This window comes from Piliocolobus tephrosceles, chromosome 8 (genome assembly GCF_002776525.5).
Source record: "Piliocolobus tephrosceles isolate RC106 chromosome 8, ASM277652v3, whole genome shotgun sequence".
Classification (NCBI taxonomy): domain Eukaryota; kingdom Metazoa; phylum Chordata; class Mammalia; order Primates; family Cercopithecidae; genus Piliocolobus; species Piliocolobus tephrosceles.
In genome coordinates, this window is record NC_045441.1 from 26000412 (window position 1) to 26021973 (window position 21562).

Below are 21562 nucleotides of genomic sequence, written 5' to 3' on the forward strand. Positions count from 1 at the left end.
ACATGGCAAAACCTCATCTCTACAAAAAATATAAAAACTAAAGGCTGGATGCAGGGGCTCATGCCTGTAATCCCAACACTTTGGGAGGCCGAGGCAAATGAATCACCTGAGGTCAGGAGTTCGAGACCAGCCTCGCCAACATGGTGAAACCCCATCTCTACTAAAAATACAAAAATTAGCCAGGCATGGTGGCAGGAGCCTGTAATCCCATCTATTCAGGAAGCTGAGGCAGGAGAATTGTTTGAATCTGGGAGGCAGAGGCTGCAGTGAGCTGAGACAGCGCCAGTGCACTCCAGCCTGGGCAATAAGAGTAACACACTCTGTCCAAAAAAAAAGTACAAAAATACAAAAATTAGCCAGGCATGGTGGCGTGTGCCTATAGTAACAGCTACTTGGGAGGCTGAGGTGGGAGGACTGCTTGAGCCTAAGAGGCAGAGGTTGCAGTGAGCCGAGATAGTACCACTGTGCCGAGATAGTATCACTGCACTCCAGCCTGGATGACAGAGCCAGACTCTGTCTCAAAAAAAAACTGGTTTTAGAATATTGAGGCCAAATTATTTTAACTGCTTCAGTATGTTTCCCTAATTTATACAAATCATCACTAAATGTCTTAAGCTTTTTGTTTGGATGATCAAAACTGCCTTCTCAGACTCAACAGAGAGCTGAAAAACAAGAGCAGGAATTTTTTCAGAATAACCTGGAATATTAGGCAGTTACCACATTTCTATGTGCGGGGATTAAGGCCCATAAGCACAGAGGCCCTGACCCCACATTCTTTTCCCCATTCCCCTTCCCAATAGTGAGGTCATCTTGCAGCATATGAAAGTCTTTCTTCACTTTATAGTATATTCTGGGGAAATTTTAAAGTTTGCAAAAATATTGTTATTTGTTAGATGAAGTATGCATTTCCATGTGAATTTGACTGGTAAAGTACCATGTGTCAATAGCTACACTCAAGGAGTAGTTTTTCTTATTAAGGGTGTATTCCTGTCTTTTTATCTTAATTCTTTCTCTAAAAGAGTTCTTTCATTAACTTAATTTACTAAACAGAGTAAGTCCACAAAGCAAATTTCCTACACAAGAAGATTTATTGACAATTTTTGTAAAATAAGTTAGATTTAAGGCTGGACGCGATGGCTCATGCCTGTAATCCTAGCACTTTGGGAGGCGGAGCCAGGTGGATCACTTGAGGTCAAGACTTTTGAGACCAGGCTGAGCAACACAGTGAAACCGTCTCTACTAAATTACAAAAATTAGCTGAGTGTGGCAGACACCTGTAATCCCAGCTACTAGGGAGGCTGAGGTAGAATTGCTTGGACCCAGGAGGCTGAGGACAAAAAAAAAAAAGCTGGATTATTGAAAAAAGCTGGATTATTGAAAATGGCCAAATTCTCTACCAGCTGATTTTCAATCTATATCTCTCTCTATTCCTTAAAGTGGGTATTGGTCTTTTGCTTTCCTTTTTGTATTTTTTCCTTTGCCTGTAATATAATGCTGGTACCACTAATTCCTAAATCCATGTCTCCCCTCTGAGCCATCTTCTAGGTTTAGTCCTGCATAACCCGTTATGCAGATCCATGGATCACAAGGATGCCCTGCCACCCTTTTAAATTTAACACTTCTTTCTTTCTTACTAAACTATTCTCCTTTTGCCTCTTTTTGATCTCTTAAAAAAATATGATCACTCTCTCACTCAGAGTACATGTTCCTTTAAGGCACTGGAGACCCAGCCACCTGGGGAGTCCTTGGCTGTTTATTTAGGAGGTGGCCAGTCCAGCCTTCCTGGAGGCACTTTCCCAGGAGACCCCCTGCCAGCTGTCAGCCCTCATCAGAGCCCCTCCCTGCCCCACCTCTGATGAGCACTGGCAGGCCCTGGCTGCGCAGCCACCTGCTCCTGTCTGTTGGCCAAGGCACCTGGCTTAGGGACTTTACTAAGCCCAAAAGCTCACCTTGGAGAGCTCAAAAGTCTGTTGCTGCCCACGTTTCTGCCTTGACACCGGCCTGCTGAGGCTGGCAGCACCCCCAGCCAATGTGCCCACACACCTGTTTTAGCCACTATGGAGTGTGGGCTGCCGTTCTCAGCTCTGACATCCACTTCTCAGGCCTCTGCCTGCCTCAAAATGGGCATCTCCCAGGAAAAAAAAAAAAAAAAAGGCTGCTTCCATTAGGTTTATTCATTTTGAATGTTTCTAATGATATGGGGAAAATGTTCATGAGGTAGTATCAAGTGAATAGATACCAGAAAAGCTTTTAGAATGATGAATTTTTATTGACTATGTGTTTTTCTCTCTCTTCCCCCCAACTATGAGCTCTTGGATGACTTTATTATTTATTTATTTGAGACAGGGTCTCACTCTGTCACCAAGGCTAGAGTGCAGTGGTATGATCTTGGCTCACTGCAGCCTCAACCTCCTGGGCTTAAGGGATTTTCTTGTCTTAGCCTCCTGAGTAGCTGGGACTAGAGGTGTGCACCACCACACCTGGCTGTTTTACTTTTTGTAGAGACAGGGTCTCACTATATTACCCAGGCTGTTCTTGAACTGGCTGTTCTTGAACTCCTAGCCTCAAGCAATCCTCCAACCTTGGCCTTCCAAAGTGCTGGGATTACAGGCGTGAGCACCACACCTGGCCATCAAAGACTTTAGAGGACTTCCTGGGATTGAAATTGAATCCCGGCTTCTGCAGTCCCTGGCTTTGGAACTTGGGCTTGTTACTTCTCTCAACACTTCTGTTTTCTCTTCCTGTTATGAAGATAAATTGAGATAATGGTGTAAAATCCTTGAAACAGCACCTGGTACATAGTAGGGCATTACATAATGTTATCTATAGATAGCTTCTTTTATTTACTTATATCCCTTGTTTGGATGCTTCACACATACTTAAAAAAAAATGCTGGTTAAAGAAATTGAGTGAATAAACAAATGAAACTCCAATTTTTCCTTCTTCCTTAAAGTGACTCCAGCCCGATGCTGCCTTTGGCACTTGCCGCATCCTGCTGGTTATTCTTAAATTCATCTTCTTGTGTTTTGCCACCTGCATGGCACTTACTTTGGCGGCAGAGACTGCCTCCGGGACACCGTCCCCTTCCAGGTGCGTGGCTGCTGGGCTGGGAAAGGCATGCAGTTAACGAACATTGATTTAAAACCCATCTTCTGTTTCCAGACTTTTAGCTTCTTTCTCTTTTTTTGTGCCATGGAGGCTCAGGGGAGCAGCTAAAGATGGATCACAGCAAGCGGAAGACAGAAGCGGTCCCCAGTGCCCACTGCTCCTCCACCCTTCCGTTCAGCGATAGCCTCATGGCCCTCTAACTGCAAAATGCTTTTCCACAAAGACTTAAACAAGTTTTTGGTCCTAGACTATTAAAAAGCATTTCTCCAGTGCACAAAAAAAAAGAAAAAAAAAACCCGACAGATGCTTTATTCTAACAGTTTGAGGTGGTATAGCACAGCACTTGGGATTTTACTTTGCTTTTATAGGTAGAAATTCATTGAACATATTCTGCTCAGCAGTTATTAGTAATGTTGGCCCAGGAAGAAAAGAAATCCAGCTTCCAAATGTCAGGACGCCACTGAGAGAGGATAGCATGTTGACTATGAAGCGTACAACGTGACTTGAAGGAACTTTAATGTACAATAAGTCATCCAGCTCCCAGAGGCACCTCATGACATTGTGTCAAGGACACCAATCACTTCACAACAGTTTTACTCTTCTTCCGATGATCCTACGATCACTCTCCATGCTTCTGAGCCATCTACTTTTTCATGGAGGAATTGGATGTGCTCTGAAAAGGCTGTGTCCATACCCTATCTTCCTAATAACAGCCTGAGCCTGAGCCTGAGCCTGAGGAATCTGAAAAATAATGACAAAGCCACACTTTCCTGAGGCAAATTCAGCTGGCTCTTGGAAAACAAGTATTCTGACAACAGTTGCAGTGTGAACAACAGACACGAGATTCAAGCAATTATCAAATATGACACAGGGGGCTTACAGCAACCTCTTCACAGTCGTAAAACCATGGATCACATTAATTTTAAAAACTGAAAGATGGGCTGGGCACAGTGGCTCATGCCTGTAATCCCAGCACTTTGGAAGGCCGAGGCAGGTGGATCACCTGAGGTCGGGAGTTCGAGATCAGCCTGGCCAACGTGGTGAAACTACATCTTTACCAAAAATACAAAAATTAGCTGGGCGTTGTGGCATACACCTGCAATCCCAGCTACCCAGAGAGCTGAGGCAGGAAAATCACTGGAACCCGGGAGGCAGAAGCTGCAGTGAGCCAAGATCGCGCCACGGCACTCCAGGCTGGAGCAAGACTACGTCTCAAAACAAAAACAAAAAAATTGAAAGATGATAGGCTCTGCCAACTTTTTCTTGACAAATGATGATTCATTTATAAAAAATGCTTAAATGGTTTACCAAAAGTGACTTGTTTCAAGCTTCATGAAACAAATTAGGTATTAGATTTTACCAAGATAAAGTACAGTCTTTGTGTCATAAAAATCACTAAACTATGAAGATAAACAAAGACGGAAATAATTATGTTGAATGTATTAATGGGTTAAAGACAAGCAGACCTACATTCTCCTTTAGATATTCTAACATGCTTCTGCTCAGCAGACACTGTATTTCCCTTCAATTAGAAGGGAATCTGCAACTTTAGAAAATGACAGAACTATAGAAATGAACAATGCAAACATAAAGAACTACTTAGATCAATCATAATCTTTTGTGATTCTCCTCCTAGTTCCTGATTATTTTAGTGAATATTGTTACATATCAATGTTGCTATAGATATCAAGAACAATGTTTTTCCCAAATTTCCTTATCTCTGACAGCAACAACAACCACTGTCCTAATTCCTATATTGCCTTCAAATTTCCTTAATATCAGTCTTTTCCAAGTACTTCCAGATGACTCTAGACCCACAGAAGGCCACTGCACTCCACCGTGCCTTTGCAATCAAGTGTTCCCTTTCATGTGGAAATGAATGATTCACACGGAGAATCAATTCAGGCCTTATGGTCTGCTTACCTTCACCCATGTGAAATAATTTATTTATGTGTGTCAAGTTCACCTTTGGAAAGTTAACTGTATTTATGTGCATAGCTTAAAAATAAAAATTCAGAGAGATTCAGTAGGATAAACAGAAATGACTGTCAGCGCTAATGGATAGGATGTTATCAGGCTAGGAGAGTAGATATAAGAAAGCCAATAAGCCCTGAAGGCAAAGTAGGGTTCAGGCTCAGTCTCCACACAGGATGATGAAGGTTTATCAATGGCAAAGAACCTGAGATTGAAAGTAAGACAGCGGTCAAAAGAACACTGAAAGGAACAAATGACCAACAAAGTATGAAATGAGTTCATGTTTCTCATTTAGTTTTTTTTTTTTTTTCTTGTATTTTTTGTCTCTCTATGCTACTAGTTGGTCTGTGTGTTTGCGAGTGGATGCACTAATGGCAATTCATCCTCCTTTCTTGAGTGGCAATGGACATGAGACATCCGCCAGCAGGTAGTGGAGGGATGTGGCTTCTGAGTCTCAAAAAATGTTCCATTAAGTTAATGGTGGCAATCTGAGGTAGAACCTACAGCGTTGAAGAATAGTAACACAAGGTTTTTCAGGAAGGGTCTAAACTATGCAAACAATTATGACAATTTCACACTCTTTCTCCACCCCTACCTTCAATATAGCATCAACCCAGACTTTACTATCTTCTTTTACTATGATCACTTGGCCAGCCCTTCTAATTATGATACGGTGTAGCAATAGCTACTGTTTTTTGAGTGACTACCATACACTCCTTACCAGATAATATTACTAAGTGTATTTCACTAATGAGCAGACCATATGAGGGATCTTAAAATGTTAAGTAATTTGGCCAGGCACAGTGGTTCATGTCTGTAATCCCAACACTTCAGGAGGCCTAGATGCACAGATCACTTGAGCTCAAGAGTTCGAGACCAGCCTGGGCCACATGGCGAAACCCCATCTCTACAAAAAGTACAAAAATTAGCCAAGCATAGTGGTGCATGCCCACAGTCCCAGCTACTTGGCAGGCTGAAGTGGCAGGATCACTTGAACCCAGAAGGTCAAGGCTGCAGTGAGCCAGGATTATACCACTGCACTCCAGGTCTGGGCAACAGAGGAAGGCTCTGCCTCAAAAAAAAAAAAAAAAGAAAAAAAGATGCTATATAACTTGCTGAAAGCCTCATAACACATGGGACTGAGTCAGAATTTGAACCCAGACCTGTACAATTCCAGAATCCTTACCCTTTAACTCCATCCCAAATCTACCAAGTCCTCAAAACCATGAACAACAAGCCCAAGTGCTCAGAGCTAACACCTGTGGAGTGGGTGCTGGAGCTGGGTGCCTTGGTTTCTGGCACGTAGGAAGTTCAGGACAAATGTTATTTGAAGTGCAATGTTTTAGCATCACCGTATGAATAGTAAATGATCCTTCCTCATGCATAAATTATAAAATCCTAAATTACCACTGGAACATTCGATACTAACCAGAAGAGTCTCTCTGCTCAAGCTTACTCTGGATGCCCAAATCACCATCTCCAACCCCCACTTCTTTGTAGTCCTTTCTGTCTCAGACCATTTCAACTTGAACGTACATCCTTTCATAACCTCAAACTCAAATCTTACCCCAAAACTGTCTTTCCCAGTTTTCAACTTTTATTCATCTTCTTCTAGTTTGTCAGAATATAAACTTGGAATCAACACTACATCTTCCCTCTCTCCTTCATATTGTTGTTTGTTTTCTGTCCTGCCAATGCAATCCCGGGTGACTCTCAAAGCTGTCCTCTTTATTCTGCCTGTGGGTACAGGGAAGCAAATACAAGTCAGTGCTATTTGGATTGCCTAAGGCATTTTGGGTTGAATTTGCATTTGGGCAAATGCAAAGGCAGAGCGAAATGGATGACCTCTTCGCACACGGAGGAGCTGACAATGTCGCACAAATGAAAGATGAGACAGTGGCTCAAAAGGCAAGATAGAGAAAAAAATGCCTAATTCCCACAGACAAACCTTTTAGTTTTTAGTTATAACTGACAAGCAATAACTACATATTTATGGGGTATAAAGTGATATTGTGATACATGTATACCTTATGGAATGATCAGAGTAATTAGCACACCCATCATCTCAAATATTTATCATTTCTTTGTGGTGAGAATATTTACAATTCTTTTAGTGATTCTGAAATACGACAACTCTTAAAGGTTTGGACCCATGTGGGCTTTTAGACAGGGAAGTAGCATAATCAGGTGTGCATTCTCAAATGATAAGGGATTGTACTGGGGTTGAGAGAAGTTAAAACGGGAAAACTGGCCAGTGTATCAAAACCCAAAGGAAATATGAAAGGAGATATGCTGACACCTAAACAATTTCCTGTACCCCTTTGTAAGTTGTCCATGAGGAACGTTAGTCCACCTAAACAGTCCTTTACAAATGTTTTCTATCTTGGCAGATGTCACCAAAATCCTCCCAGTTGTTAATACCAGAAATCTCAGAACTGCCCTTAGCACTTTACTTTGCCTTACCCCACACCCATAATCAATCATCAATTTTCTGTCAAAGTAGTCTTTCCATATGTCACAATGGGACACATACCTAACTTCTTTCTATCTCCCTATCTCTGTCCCAGTTCATGGCATAGTTGTTTCTTGATTGGGCTACTGCAAGAGCAATCTAACTAGCCTCTCATTTTCCATTTTGCCCCCAAAAACACCTTCTAAAAGTACAACTAACTATGTCACTCCCCTGCTTATACAACTTCCATTTTCTACTCCCTTGGACAGGGTATTAAGTCCACATGGCTTCTGATGGGAGAGTCTCACAGACCCAACTGGCCAAATCCAGAGCCCCTGTTCTTTCTCACCGTCAGATTTTCCTTTAATTCCAGAGAAGCATGATATTAGCCAGAAGCTCTTTAAGTATTTTGTCTCCAACATACATTTCCTTATTAGTGGAACTGCCAATTAGACATAGATTATAGCTTCTTAATTTATCCTTTTCAATACAGCTTAGCATTCGTGTTAATATTTTTCATTCCTTTCTCTTTTGAGCCATGTTCTGAATGAATTCCTCACTTTCAACCTTCAATTTACCAATTCTCTCTTTAGCCGAATCCACTCTAGAGTTACTCTGTGTTTTATTGTTTTATCTTTCTACTGTTGGTTTTTTTTTCTTTTTACATTTTAACATGTACAGTAGTCCCTCTTTTATTTGAGGGGCATATGTTCCAAGACTTCCAGTGTATGCCTGAAACCTCAGATAGTACTGAACCCGACTGCCATCAATCAGAACATGTTTCTCTTCATACCTTCCACCCCCAAATTTTATGCCTCTTGATCTTAACTAAGCATTTATCATACACTGTGGCCATAACTTTTGCAGTTTGAGGTTTGAGAGCAAAACTAGCAGGAATTATTTTTCTTCCTCACAATTTCACAGATAGAAGATTCATTCTTACCATATGTCTTAACAACTGATTTTTTTCTTCCTTTCTCTAGTAAATCTAGACCTTTCACCTTTTCACTTAAAGGAAGCTTCTCTTGGGTATATCTGAAATGCCAGCATCACTAGTCTTACATTTTGAAGCCATTATTAAGTAAAATAAGGGCCACCTGGACACAAGTGCTGCCATACCATGACAGTTGATCTGATAACTGAAATGGCTACTAAGTGACTAACAAATGGGAAGTGTCTACAGCATGCATACGCTGGAAAAAGGGGTGCTGCAGGTCCTGGAGGGACTGTGCAAAATTTTATCACAGTACTCTGAACAGTGCACAATTTAAAACTTATGAGTTGTTTACTTCTGGAATTTTCCATTTAACATTTCAGACGGTAGTTGGTTGGGGAAAGCAAACCCACAGATAAGGGAAAGACTACTGCATTTTTCTGGTTTTTTCTTTTTTTTTGAGACAGAGTCTCGCTCTGTTGCCCAGGCTGGAGTGCAGGGGCATGATCTCGGCTCACTGCAAGCTCCTCCTCCTGGGTTCATGCCATTCTCCTGCCTCAGCCTCCCAAGTAGCTGGGACTACAGGCACCCACCACCATGCCCAGCTTTTTTTTTTTTTGTATTTTTTTTTTGTATTTTTAGTAGAGATTGGTTTCACCGTGTTAGCCAGGATGGTCTCAATCTCCTGACCTTGTTTGTGATCTGCCCGCTTCAGCCTCCCAAAATGCTGGGATTATAGGCATGAGCCACCGTGCCACCAGCAACTACTGCATTTTTCACTTATAAGGTGTCTAGTTGGCTCTTTCTCATGTACACCTGTTCACAATTTATACCCATTTGCTTTGTCCTCATAATCTCCTGTTTGTGTAGATATTATGCTCTCTCTTTTGAAGAGATGTCTTTGAGGATACTCAACACACACTGATGTTAAGCTCTCTCCTGCTCTCTGTACTCTTCCACACTGACCAGAAGGAAGAGGTCCAGAGAGGGTGGCAGCAGCAGATGTGACCAAAACCAGCAAATGCAGACAAGTTTTCTGTGATGACTGATTGGATAACAAAGATGAGGGAGAAAAAAAGAGTCCAAAACACACATGGTGTCAGCTTGAGCACACTGAGTGTAGTTCACATCTGTCACCAAGAAAAGGAAAACATGAAGAAAAGGAAAACTGTATGGGTTTGAACCAGGAGGAACAAGGACTGTTTTGAATATGCTGAGTTTGAGGTACAAGAGCCATGCAGATGAGCAAGGCAGAGAGGCAGATGGATGGTTGTTTATATAGGTCAGGGTGGTCAAGGAAGAAATGACAGCCGGAAATTATGAGCATCTCATGATGGTGAGGCTGATCAATCCAAATAGATCACCACCAACTTGTCCCAGAGTAAGGATTCATCCATCATCATTTTGAGATGGTTTGTCTCAAAGTCACTGATTGTCTTTTAATTACAGATGGCTTTGATGGAAAGACACACAAAGGTTTTCCTAAAGTCAATTTATAAAATGTAATAATGTATTTAGAATACGTGGTGCAAACGAGGTAAGGAATGTCTTCACCACAGCCATTCCTGTTCACGTATTATTGTCTGTATCAATAGACAGAAAAAGTATAAATATCACTCATTTCCTTTACTCAACAAACACTCCTTTATGAGTTTACCACGTGCAGGCGCTCTGCTGGCGCCAGGGACACACTTGGCCCATGCAGAGCATCACACAGTGATTACAATGCTGACAAGTGGAGCCCTGTGGGATGTTGCAAGTTCTACACAGCAAGCGCCCTCATCCAGTCTGAAGAGTCAGAAAAGGCCTTAGAGAAAGGTCTAAGGAACTTACACTTCATCTGGGATGGAAGAATAAACAGGTGTTAGGCATGCAGAGAACTGAGGAGGGTAATTTCTAGTTAAGAGAAAATCACATTTTTAAAGACCTGGAAGTGGTAATAAATTTGTGTTTGTGAAAGGAGAAAATGTTTGCATATGATGAGAACTCAGATGGTGGTGGTGGGGAACTCCACAGTGGCACTAAGCAAGGCAGTGCACTGGTAAGAGTTGGGGGCAGCCCGGGGCCCTGCCAACCACAGGAAGGACGTCTGGATTCTATTCTAGGTGCAATGGAAGCCAGTACAGAATGTTAGGCCTAGGAGAACGGATTGGAGGGGAAGGAAGAAGCGTGGCCTGGCAGCCAGCTGTGATGCTACTGAAGCTACCCAGGGGAAATAAGCTAGAGCAGTGGCAGCTAGGATGGAAAAAGGATGGATGGACTCAAGCCCACTTAGGAGGCTGATTCTACAGGACTTGCTGTTTGAGAGGCTGTGGAGAATGTGGGGGTGGGAGTCAAGCATGATGGTGATGCCATTGACTCCTGAATGCATTTGATAGAAAGCTAGGAACAAGAAACTAGAAAAGCACATATTTTATTTGCCGGAGGCTGCTCTCATTTCCTTGGAGTTCTGGACACACTGCACATTGGTCTATGTACTCCTAAAGTACAAGCTGTTGTGTTCCTGGGTACCCAGAGTTCCTTCTCAACACTGAAATTCACATATTTAGATACCCTGCCACAATTAACCTGCTGACCTAACAGGAAAATAAGCACAAAGTGTAACATTCACAAAAGGTTCTAGAAATGTCAGTAGTCTCAGTCACGAAGTCTTAAGAAAACATAGTTAATAGGTGTGTTCTGAGTTGCCCAAACTTCTCAGAGTGACAGTGTTGTGGAAGGAAGTAGGAAAGAAGAGAACCCCACCAGCAACCACCTACTAAACTAGATTTTAGCAAACTAAAAATCTGCATTTCATCTGCAGAAGGAAAAGGAGAAAGGAAGAGTTCATTCTTGCTCAATGAAACTCAGCTCAGTTAAAGGGAGAGGTATGTTTGCTGCGTTTTTCTTCAAAAACACGGCAAATTTTTAAGATTTTACGAGGTTATTATATAGACTCTCTCACTAAAACCAGAAAAGGAAGTACCCCAGTCACTTTATTTTAAAGGAAGTTTAAGAAATAACTGTTACATTACCAAATCCAAAAGTTGCCAAAAGCAGATGAAGGATGACTATTCCTCTACCAATCTCTTTTCACCTATTATGACAGTATGAAAGCAGTGGTACAGTACCACACAGTCTTTCTTACATCTTTCTTAACTGGAGCAAAATGAGCTCTTAAAGCTAGGTTTGTACTCTCTGTAAAGTAAGGAGAGACTAAAAATTTTTAGGACCATTTCCCTCATGGAGAAATTGAGGCACTACCTTTAAATTACTCACTAAAAGTTACTGCGGGAGCCAAAGGTAGCTCCTGCAGGGAGAGTGAGAAATTTCAAGGCCTTCACAGCAACGTTTTCAAATGTAGTTCCAACAGCATGAGCATCACCAGGGGAGCTTCACAAAAACAAGGATCCCTGAAACTTGGATCACTACACAATGATCCTCTGTGTATTTTCAACATGTTTCATAAGTGATTCTGATACAGAAGCAAGCTCAGGAGGCCCTGACCTAGTCCATTCTCAAAAGGAGGAGACTCTGTCCACCGCCCAAGAGACATTTGGCAATGTCTAAGCCTGGCCAACATGATGAAACCGTGACTCTACTAAAAATACAAAAATTAGCCAGGCATGGTGGCGGGCACCTGTAATCCCAGCTATTTAGGAGGCTGAGGCAGGAGAATTGCTTGAACCCAGGAGACGGAGGTTGCAGTGAGCCAGAATTGCACCACAGAACTCCAGCCGGGGCAATAAGAGCAAAACTCCGCCTCAACAGCAAGAATAAAACCAAAAAACTCCCTGGGTTTTAGTGTCATACAGTGCTAGATTCAAATCAGTACCTTCCTAACTGAGTAATCTTGGGCAAGTTAATGAACCTTTGAATAATTATGAAGTAGGGAGCCTAAGTCGATCTTGAAGGCTGTAGTAAGGTGATGAAATACCACGTGCAAGGCCTTCTGCTGCCTGCCACATAGTGTGTGGCGCTGTTATTATTACTACTACTAATGAGCAAAACTCCATGTAAATACAAAAACTCAAATGAGTTTTACTCAATGAGCTTTTCAAAGTCTCATGTAAATCAAATTTATGCATATGGAATTATATCTTAAATATGCAATAGAAATATGGTAGTTGAAAAACTGCAGGCAATCGCACTTACCTAAAACACATGCATCTGTGTTTCTTTTAGGGAACTAACCCTCTCCCAATATACTGGGGTAGGGGAGATGTTACAATTTTTCTGTTTGGAGAATGAGGACCAGTGTTTTATTCTTATCTTCACTGTTCAGAATTAAAACCTATTGTAGACACACAGTAATGGAGATCAATGTGATGAACCAAAGGATATAAATGTATGTAAGCCACAGGATGACCTCCAAGAGCTTATAATCTATTTCCAGAGAAGTGAGCACAAAAAAAGAAAAATGTGAATTATGTCATGTGTGAAATGTATTAACTGCAAATAAAGGCTACAGGCAAAGAAAATGGTATAAGAAATTAGAAAGCTGGAGAAAAGACTGCATTATAATGTGATCAGAAAAGGTTTGAGTACAAAGGAGGCTCTCTGCAGTGCTTAGCAAAGCCAGGATTTAAAGCAGTGGACAGCTGGGAGAAGGCAGGGGGCATTAAAGGTGGCATACTTTTAGAAGGAAACGGCAAGAAATGAAAAAAGACCGTGGATGTGCGGGAACAAGCGTCTAAAGGAGCAGCTTCTACAAAATGGAAGAGTACCTGGGAATCACATACAGTGCCTGCAGACCCTACCTTGGCCCAGGGGTAACGCTTATGAAATATATGGAAGGATACAAAGTCACCCTAAAGAATCTGACTAAAGTCTCAGAACACCAGAAAGCTCAAGAATCATCCATGTCTATTTTTTAAAACTGATAAACTTTTTTCAAACAAAATCTTTCCCCAAATCATCCACAAATGAAAATGGGACAATACAAAGGTACTGCAGCAGGAGTGAGTGAGGAGTGCCCAGAGGCCCTCGGCAGCTGCCCATCTGCCCCAAGCCATTTGAGAAGCAGAACTAAGGTTGAAAACTATGTATCTCTTCCCATCGCCCTTTTTGGGCCTGAATATGCTCACAACCTCTTCTCCAAGCATTTTTCTGATGCACACTTAATAGAGATGATGGATCCCCTCACCTGCTGAGATGGCCCGTGCTGGCTTTTCTTGAACAAAAGTGGAATCTCTCTCCTAGTACAAATAGGATGGAGTTCCTACACTTGGGCCATGAAGAACACATCTAGGCAGGGTGTGGTGGCTAATGGACTGTAATCCCAGCATTTTGGGAGGCTGAGGTGGGAGAATCGTTTAAGTCCAGGAGTTCGAGACCAGCCTGGGCAACACGGCAAAACCCCATCACTACTAAAAATACAAAGATTAGCCAGTCATGGTGGTGCACACCTGTAATCCCAGGTACTCAAGAGGCTGAGGTAGGAGGATCTCTTGAGCCTAGAATTAGAGGTTGCAGTGAGCTCTGATTAAACCATTGTACTCCAGCCTGGGTGACACAGTGAGACCCTGCATCAAGGAAAAAAAAAAAAAAAAAAGAACATATCTAACGGTCCCTCCTCTACATGATATAACCTCCAAAAGTTGGCAATACCTGTGAGACCCCTTTCTTCAGGTTAACATATGGGCAGTTTCACTAACCATTTGTCTCTTCTGTAGACAACTGAAGTTAGAGAGGGGAATCATATATCCACCCAACAAAGAAATGAAACTAGTGGTTAGCTGGCAGGCCACGCTGGTGACAGGAACTGTTGTTATGTATGTAGGCAGAGGTGAAACTTTAACATCATGAGTGAACATGGACTCTAAGACAAAAAGTGTCGACAGTGAACACACAGACCAGAGGGCTTAGCACTGAGGCTGGAACTGATCTAGAAAGAAGAGGACCCAGGAAGGAAACAATCCCAGATGAATCAAACAAGGAGGAAGAATCTCAGGCACTGAAGCTAGAGGATGGGAGGGAGAGTTTCAAGAAGATGAGAATGAGCAGCTTTGCCGAGTATAACCGAGAGGATGAGGACAACCAAGGCAGAGGTGCCACCAAAAAGGGGAGCCCTGTAAAGAGGTAAACTGTTGTTCACGCAAAGATTAAAATAAGCATGGAACAACATCGATGGCATACTGGAAACATTTAAATAAGCCTGGAATGGAAAAACAGAATAAAATACTACCAAAAGAGAGTTACTAGGTCAAGGGGAGGATTTTCCAAGGTAAGAACAGAAGAGTTCACTGTTGAAGGCAGAGAAGAAGAAAAGAACAAGAGAAGAGAACATGGATGGGACAAAGCTCCAGGTAAGGTGGAAAGGATGGGCTAAAACCTATGTGGAGCATTGGGGATTGAGATAAGCTGAAAGCACTGGAAACAAATTGGGAGCACCTCTTCCCTCCTCTGCTGGCAGTAGAAGAAGCAAAACAAAACAGGAAGGCATGAGACAAAGGCATCAGGTAGTCTGTGGTGCCATGCAAATATGCAGGCAGAGAAGTTCTAAGGCAAAGACAGAGGTGGTAGCTTTCTGGTCTGTATTTTCCTTGAAAAGCAAGGCCTGAGGGGGCAGGGCAGGGACAGGAAATACTGGAAGCTTGAAGACTTTATGCAGGGAACAGAAAAGCTGCTGCTTAGAAATGGTGAGTAGCCAAGATGGAAAAAAAATCACAGAGTACTAGGGAGCCAGTGAATATTCCATAGCACAAACTGGCTATGTGTCCAGTCAGGACACCACTTTATTACCAGAGGATGCCTCCCACTTATCTTTTAATTTTGTCTCCTTCCTAAACATGTAAAAAGTTAGTCAGAGAAAGAATGAGAACAGAGGGTAACTGTTCACATGGAACTGCAGGTGAAAAGGAAAATCAGAGTACCTAATTTTCTAATCCAATGAGAATTTGCTTAAACTAACAGAAATAATGGCTGCCTTTATTAAGGAATCACTATGCAACATGCTACATTCTTTTCACATGTTTTCTTTAATCTTCACAAGGACCATCAAAGTAGCAAATTAATATCCCAAAAAGACTAAGGCTCAACAAGGCTAACTGAGACTTTCACAGAAAGCAGGGCTCCAGGACTGCTATGGTCTGAATGTTTGTGTCTCCCCAAAATTCACCTGTTTGAAACCTGGCCCCTATGGTAGTGGTATATAAACATGCTTGACAGAGCCTGTTTGCCCCTTCTGCCTATGGGGAAACATACAAGGCACCATCTATGAGGAACAAGCCCTCATCATACACACATCCACTGTGCCTTGATCTTGACTTCCCAGCCTCCAGAACTGTGAGCAATAAATTTCTGTTGTTTGTAAATTGCCCAGTTTAAGGTACTTTGTTATAACAGCTGAAGGAACTAAAACAAGTGCTCACATCCAGGTTTAAATGTCCTTGGAGCCTATACTTTCCCCTTTTGCCACACTGCCTCTTACTAGATGCTGCTGATCGAAGTGCTTGGGATTCCAGAGTCTTGACTGAGAAACAAATACATTATACAGGACATAATAAGTTAACAAGAACAGTGGATGCAGGAGCCTTGATGTATCCAAACAAGCATCCTCAGCCTCAAGCGGCCCGCCGAGCTTGAAATTCAACAATACATTGTGAAGGCAAGAGCAGGAGTCAGGAACCAGTGAGCTGGTAATTCTTTTGAGACCTTCCCGTGATACAGCAAAGTCCATGTGTAAGAAGCTCCTGGGGGTTTTTCCTGCTGAGTGGAAACACAGAATTTTCTCCTAAATATTTAGAAAGAAGAGAAACAAGTCCATCATGGGCAGACGTCCCTCTGAAAACTCCAGGCACTGATGGAGGGTGGCTGAGCAGAACTGAGTACCTGATAAGATAATCACTACTCAGGAAGCGCCTCCTCCCAGTGATTCATTCATGAAGTATCTTTTCATTTTAAGGACTGTTCACCAGGCAAGGAGAAACCACACTCAAAGACAGGCAATTCCCAGTCTAATGACTGCTTCTCAAAACTGTGGAAGCCCTTGGATTAGATTCATCTGGTGCTTATCACAGATGCAGAAGAAAGGCCCTGCCCCTGGCCAACAGAATCACGATCTCTGCAGCTGGGGCTGCATTTTGCATAAGGTGGTATATGCATATTGTATAAGTTCACTGGATGCTTCTTGTACACACTCAAGGTTGAGGACCACTGGGTTCAGTTGATAGACAGGCACAACACAATGTGGTAAGTGGAGGGGCACCCAAACTTTTGGGAGACAATAGAGCAGCAGTGCTTAACCCAACTTTTGGAAACGGCTTTTAGTGAAATAGCAGCTATCCAGGCTAAAAAGAAGCAAAGAGCTTTCTGAATGAAGCTAACATGCTATGAGAGAGAGAGAGGTAGGTTATGTGATCTTTACTGAACAAGGTAGAAGGTAAAGAGAAAACCCAAGTAATGGTCATTTCTTCTACTCTTCATTGCATGTGAAAACATACTTCTAATTCTCATGCCAACTTCTGACTCAATCAAGAAACAACATCTGACAGCAACACTTTCATAAGTCTCATTGTAATTCCAGCAACTGCAGGGCAAGAGTGTGGGTTCCTAACTGTCTGTCTAGGTTTCCATATGTGATTAATACGAGGCCTACAATTTAAGCAATCGTTTACACTTGTCATCTGTAAAATCAGAATAATCACCAAGAATCAGACAACACAACATCACGTACCTCTTGATATGATGAGCCAAAAAAGACACATCGTTTCTCTACATTTCTGCCAAAAATACAAAACTCGAATCTGATCAGAAGGATATGTAAGAGAACCCCAAACTGAAGACTTTTTCTAAAACAGCTGTTCTGTACTCTACAAAAATGTCAAGGTCACAAAAGATAAAGACTGAGAAATTTCCAGAGATCAGTGGAGATCAGAGAGACCTGACAATAAACACACTACATGATCCTGGACAGGATATTACACCATAGAGCAAATAAGGCCCCATAGAGGACCTTATTGGGACAACTGATGGAATTTGAATATGGATTACGAACTGTGAATTTGACGATAGCATTATAACACTATTTAATTTATTTCTGGTTTTAGAAATGTACTGTGATTATTATGTAAGAGAATGGTTACAATATTAGGACATACACACTGAGTGTTCAGGGGTGAAGGGGGATGGCGCTTCCAAGGCTCCATCAACTGGTTCCGGAAAAGTAGGTACAGAGTTCTTTGTACTATCCTTGCAATTTTTGTGTGTTTAAAATTGTATCAACATAAAAGTACTTGTCAAAGCTATCAGGCCATGAAAAACAAGGAAAGACTGAGAAATTGTCCAAAATGGAAGGAGACTGAGGAAACATGACAATTGGTATCCCTGGATTGGATCCTTGAACAGAATAAGGACATTAGTGGAAAATCTGGTGAAATCCAAATAAAGTTGGTAGTTATGTTAATGTAATGTACCAACGTCAATTTCTTAGTTTTGACTAATGTAACAAGATTAACATATTAACATGAGGGGAAACTGGAAAAAGGGTATAAATGTAAGCATAAACAATCTTTGTAGCTTTCTGTCAATCTAAAATTATTCCAAAATAAACAGATAATTTAAAATATATATATTAAAACACACACACAGCAAAGGTCACCCCCAAAGGCAGAGAACACTACACTACACTAACCTCACAGGTAAGGAGGACTGTCTATTAAGAGCTGCTGTCTTAAAGCAGAGGTTCCCAAACTGCACTGACCATGGCAGAATCAAAATTAAATAGTTTACCAGAACCACTAAATTAGAGTCTCTTGGGATGGGACCACTGAAAACAGTTATTTCGAGTAAATGCCTGGGTAGTTCTGATGAGTACCCGGGCTTGGGCACCAGGTATCCAGCTCAGCACGTCTCAGATTGAACTACACACAGAGATACCCTGGGGATCTTGTTAAAATGCAGACTCGGGTCAGGAGGTCTGGAATAAGACCAGAGATTCTGCATTTCTAATGTGCTTTCAGGTGATGCCCAAGCATGTGATCCAAAGCCCCACAGACTGAGAAGGGCAATGCAACAAGACAGAGGGGACAAGTGCATGCCACTGCAGGGCATTCAGGACCTCTACACGTGTGTGAGACCAACTTCTATCTCATTGAAGCCATTGGTCTCTTAGGCTGTGGCCAAACCTAATCCAAACTACATTTAGTCTGCACCAAGTATCTCCAAACATTTTCTAAAGGTAAATTTTAACTAGCATCTCAAACCACACATGAAAGCAGATAAGCATCTGTTGCCTGACTCAAAAGTATCCGAAACTATTAGGCATCTCTACTCTTCTCTATTTGTATAGGTTGCTTCTTGAGTCACTAGAAAACTACCTCAGAGAGCAGTTAAAATGACAATGATGTGTGGTCTGATGACAGCTTTCTTGACAAAAATCCCAAAAATTTACCCTTTCTTACATTTAAGTTTAAGTTCAATTAATTCTGATCTGACCCATATAATTCATTTTAATGATTCTTTTGGATTCACACAATTCCATATAACTCTTGCATTGATCTGCCACCAGATAATAAAATCTGAACAGGAAAAAAATTGTAAATCATAATCGTAAAATAGCATAGAGAACATAAAGATTGGAGTTGCCGTGGTATTATAATTTTGAAAATGTAGAAGGCCATCTAGAACCCTGTATTATATACATTATAAAACCTGTAAGTATATATTAGGTCTCAACCTTGTATTTCTTAAATCATTTGCTCTTGAATGACTACAGTAAAGTGAGGACAAAATGAACCATTCCGAGATAGCCTATAATCAAATAGTGCATGAGAATCACACCATACAATTCTCAAGACTCAAGTTAAAGGATGCCTTTATGGGTCAAACCACTTTTATAAGTCTTCTTGATATTTTTTAATTCAATAAACTTTTGTTGAGTATTTACTTCATGGCAGACAATATGCTAGACACATAGTGAATTTTACACTAAAAATAAAAATTACAATTGGCTGAAATCCAAGACTGAACCCCTCTATACTAATTTCATTATAAAACTATTAATGTAACAAAGTATCAGTACTTTTCACTGCTTCTGCAAAAAATGAAGAAAAAAGTGATTTTAAAAATTAAGTTTTGTCTTGCCTGTGTTCCAACAATCTGCACATATTCACGTGTCATGGCAAGGCAGGGATGGGACAGCCTCCACTGTGTCAACTGCCCAGGGCCCGATCCACTTGTCCCTCCCACCTCCTTCCCAGCTTCAGACACAAATCCTGCATTGACACAATCCAAGTGGATGCTGGAAGAGTATAAAAACCCCATCCATCACTATTATATGTGCTACAGAGATCAAGCTACATTGCAACTATTACTGCACAGATTTTTCAACACAGCTAGAAGAAGAAAGGGAGAAGAGCGAACTATCCAGAGTCTATGAAAATTCCCATATAGAAAGGAAAACTGAAAATAAACACCCAAGGCTGTCACGTTACTAACCTGATCAATTTCCATGAGTTTGGGGTAGGCGCCCGGCCATTCTATGGCCACCTTGACGATGTCCGCGGGTGGTGGCATTGTAAGCCTCCAAAACGTTCAAAGCCAGTGGGACTGGGGATCCTACAGTGTAAACGGCCACACGTGTCTATACCTAATGAGGAATGACAGAAAAAGAAAGAGAAGTCACTCAGTGCAAATGCAGGGTGAATTCTGCTTCATCACTTCCTGTTTTCATGGTGGTTTGGTACGAAAAACGGCTCCCCTTTGTGCCTGGGTGCTGGAGGTGAGGGGCACAGCCAACGGTACGACGGGCTCCTGAGGAAAGAAGAAAGATGGGGGTGCCCGTGCCAACGCCCTTGAGTCAAAGCCGCCAGGAGACGCTGCCCTGTGGGGCATGGCTTGCGCGAATCTTCAGTGGAAAGAAAGCTGTTCCTTACCACTGAGTTCTGCTCTGAATGGTGCCCAGGGTCTGAATGAGCCAGGCTCACTCTCTGTCCAGACATGCATGTAAACGTCTGGCGCTCAACAGTCTCCGGAAGGACAGATTGCCCAGGAAGTCATGGTCAGGAAGCAGTGTTTCTTTAAAGTGTTTTCTGCGTGTCACAAATAGATCTCCGCACTATAGCAACCAGGATATCATGAAGGAGAAACACCCTGAGAGCTCACACACATGCACACTCATACTCCCTCCCCAAGGTCAGTTCCCACAATGCACCTTCGGTGGGGGGAGGGGGGCGGGGCAGAAAATGTACAAATGTGGATTGGATGGCATTCAAAACAGACACTGATTTCTCACTTAAATGAATAATGCTTCTTACACAAAGGAGGCAACCATTATCCTCTGCGGCCTCTTCCCAGGCTAGCCCATTTTTTGGTTTTTTTGTTGTTTTTCTTTGAGACACAGTCTGGCTCTGTTGCCCAGTGGCACAATTTTGGCCCACTGCAAAATTCAAGCAATTCTCCTGCCTCAGCCTCTTGAGTAGCTAGGGTAACAGGGGCCCATCACCATGCCTGGCTAATTTTTGTATGTTTAGTAGAGACAGGGTTTCGCCATGTTGGCCAGGCTGGTCTTGAACTCTGGGTGATCTGCCCACCTCAGCCTCCCAAAGTGCTGGGATTACAGGTGTGAGTCACCTGGCCTCGCCCCATTTCTTTTTAAAATTAGTTTTTTTTGTTAACAATCATGTGATACAAACTTGTGTGTTTGTGTGTACAAAGATGTACAGTGTAGAGTCTCTTCTTCCAATGTCACCTGCCAACCCAATATCTGCTTTCACTCCTTATCCTTCCAGTTATCCAAAGTCATTAGGTATCCCTCCAGAATTTCTTCAAGTATAGAAGGCAAATACAAAAATACATTATTGCATTTCCACTTTCTTTATATAAAAGGCAGTATTTTTTTTTTTTTTTTTTTTTTTTGAGACAGTCTCCCTCTATTGCCCAGGCTGGAGTACAGGGGCATGATCTTGACTCAAGACAACCTCCACCTCCCAAATTCAAGCAATTCTCCCGTCTCAGTCTCCCAAGTAGCTGGGATTACAGGCGCACACCACCACACATGGCTGATTTTTGTATTTTTAGTAGAGACAGCATTTCACCATGTTGGCCAGGCTGATCTCAAACTACTGACCTCAGGTGATCTGCCCTCCTCAGCCTCCCAAAGTGCTGGGATTGCA

General features: G+C 42.0%; 1 protein-coding gene across 3 annotated transcripts in view; it reads right to left on the reverse strand.

Annotated features, from left to right (window-relative positions):
- Positions 1 to 21562, reverse strand: part of ELMO1 (engulfment and cell motility 1) — a 590246-nt gene that overhangs the window by 461472 nt on the left and 107212 nt on the right. For 2 of the 3 annotated variants that reach the window (XM_023183031.1, XM_023183032.1), the window contains exon 2: positions 19887 to 20037. In XM_023183031.1, the coding sequence (XP_023038799.1) occupies positions 19887 to 19964 (78 nt within the window). In that variant the 5' untranslated portion in view covers positions 19965 to 20037. Of the gene's footprint in view, positions 1 to 19886; positions 20038 to 20323; positions 20508 to 21562 lie in introns of those variants that run through there. The other variant, XM_023183033.2, reaches the window with a different exon arrangement.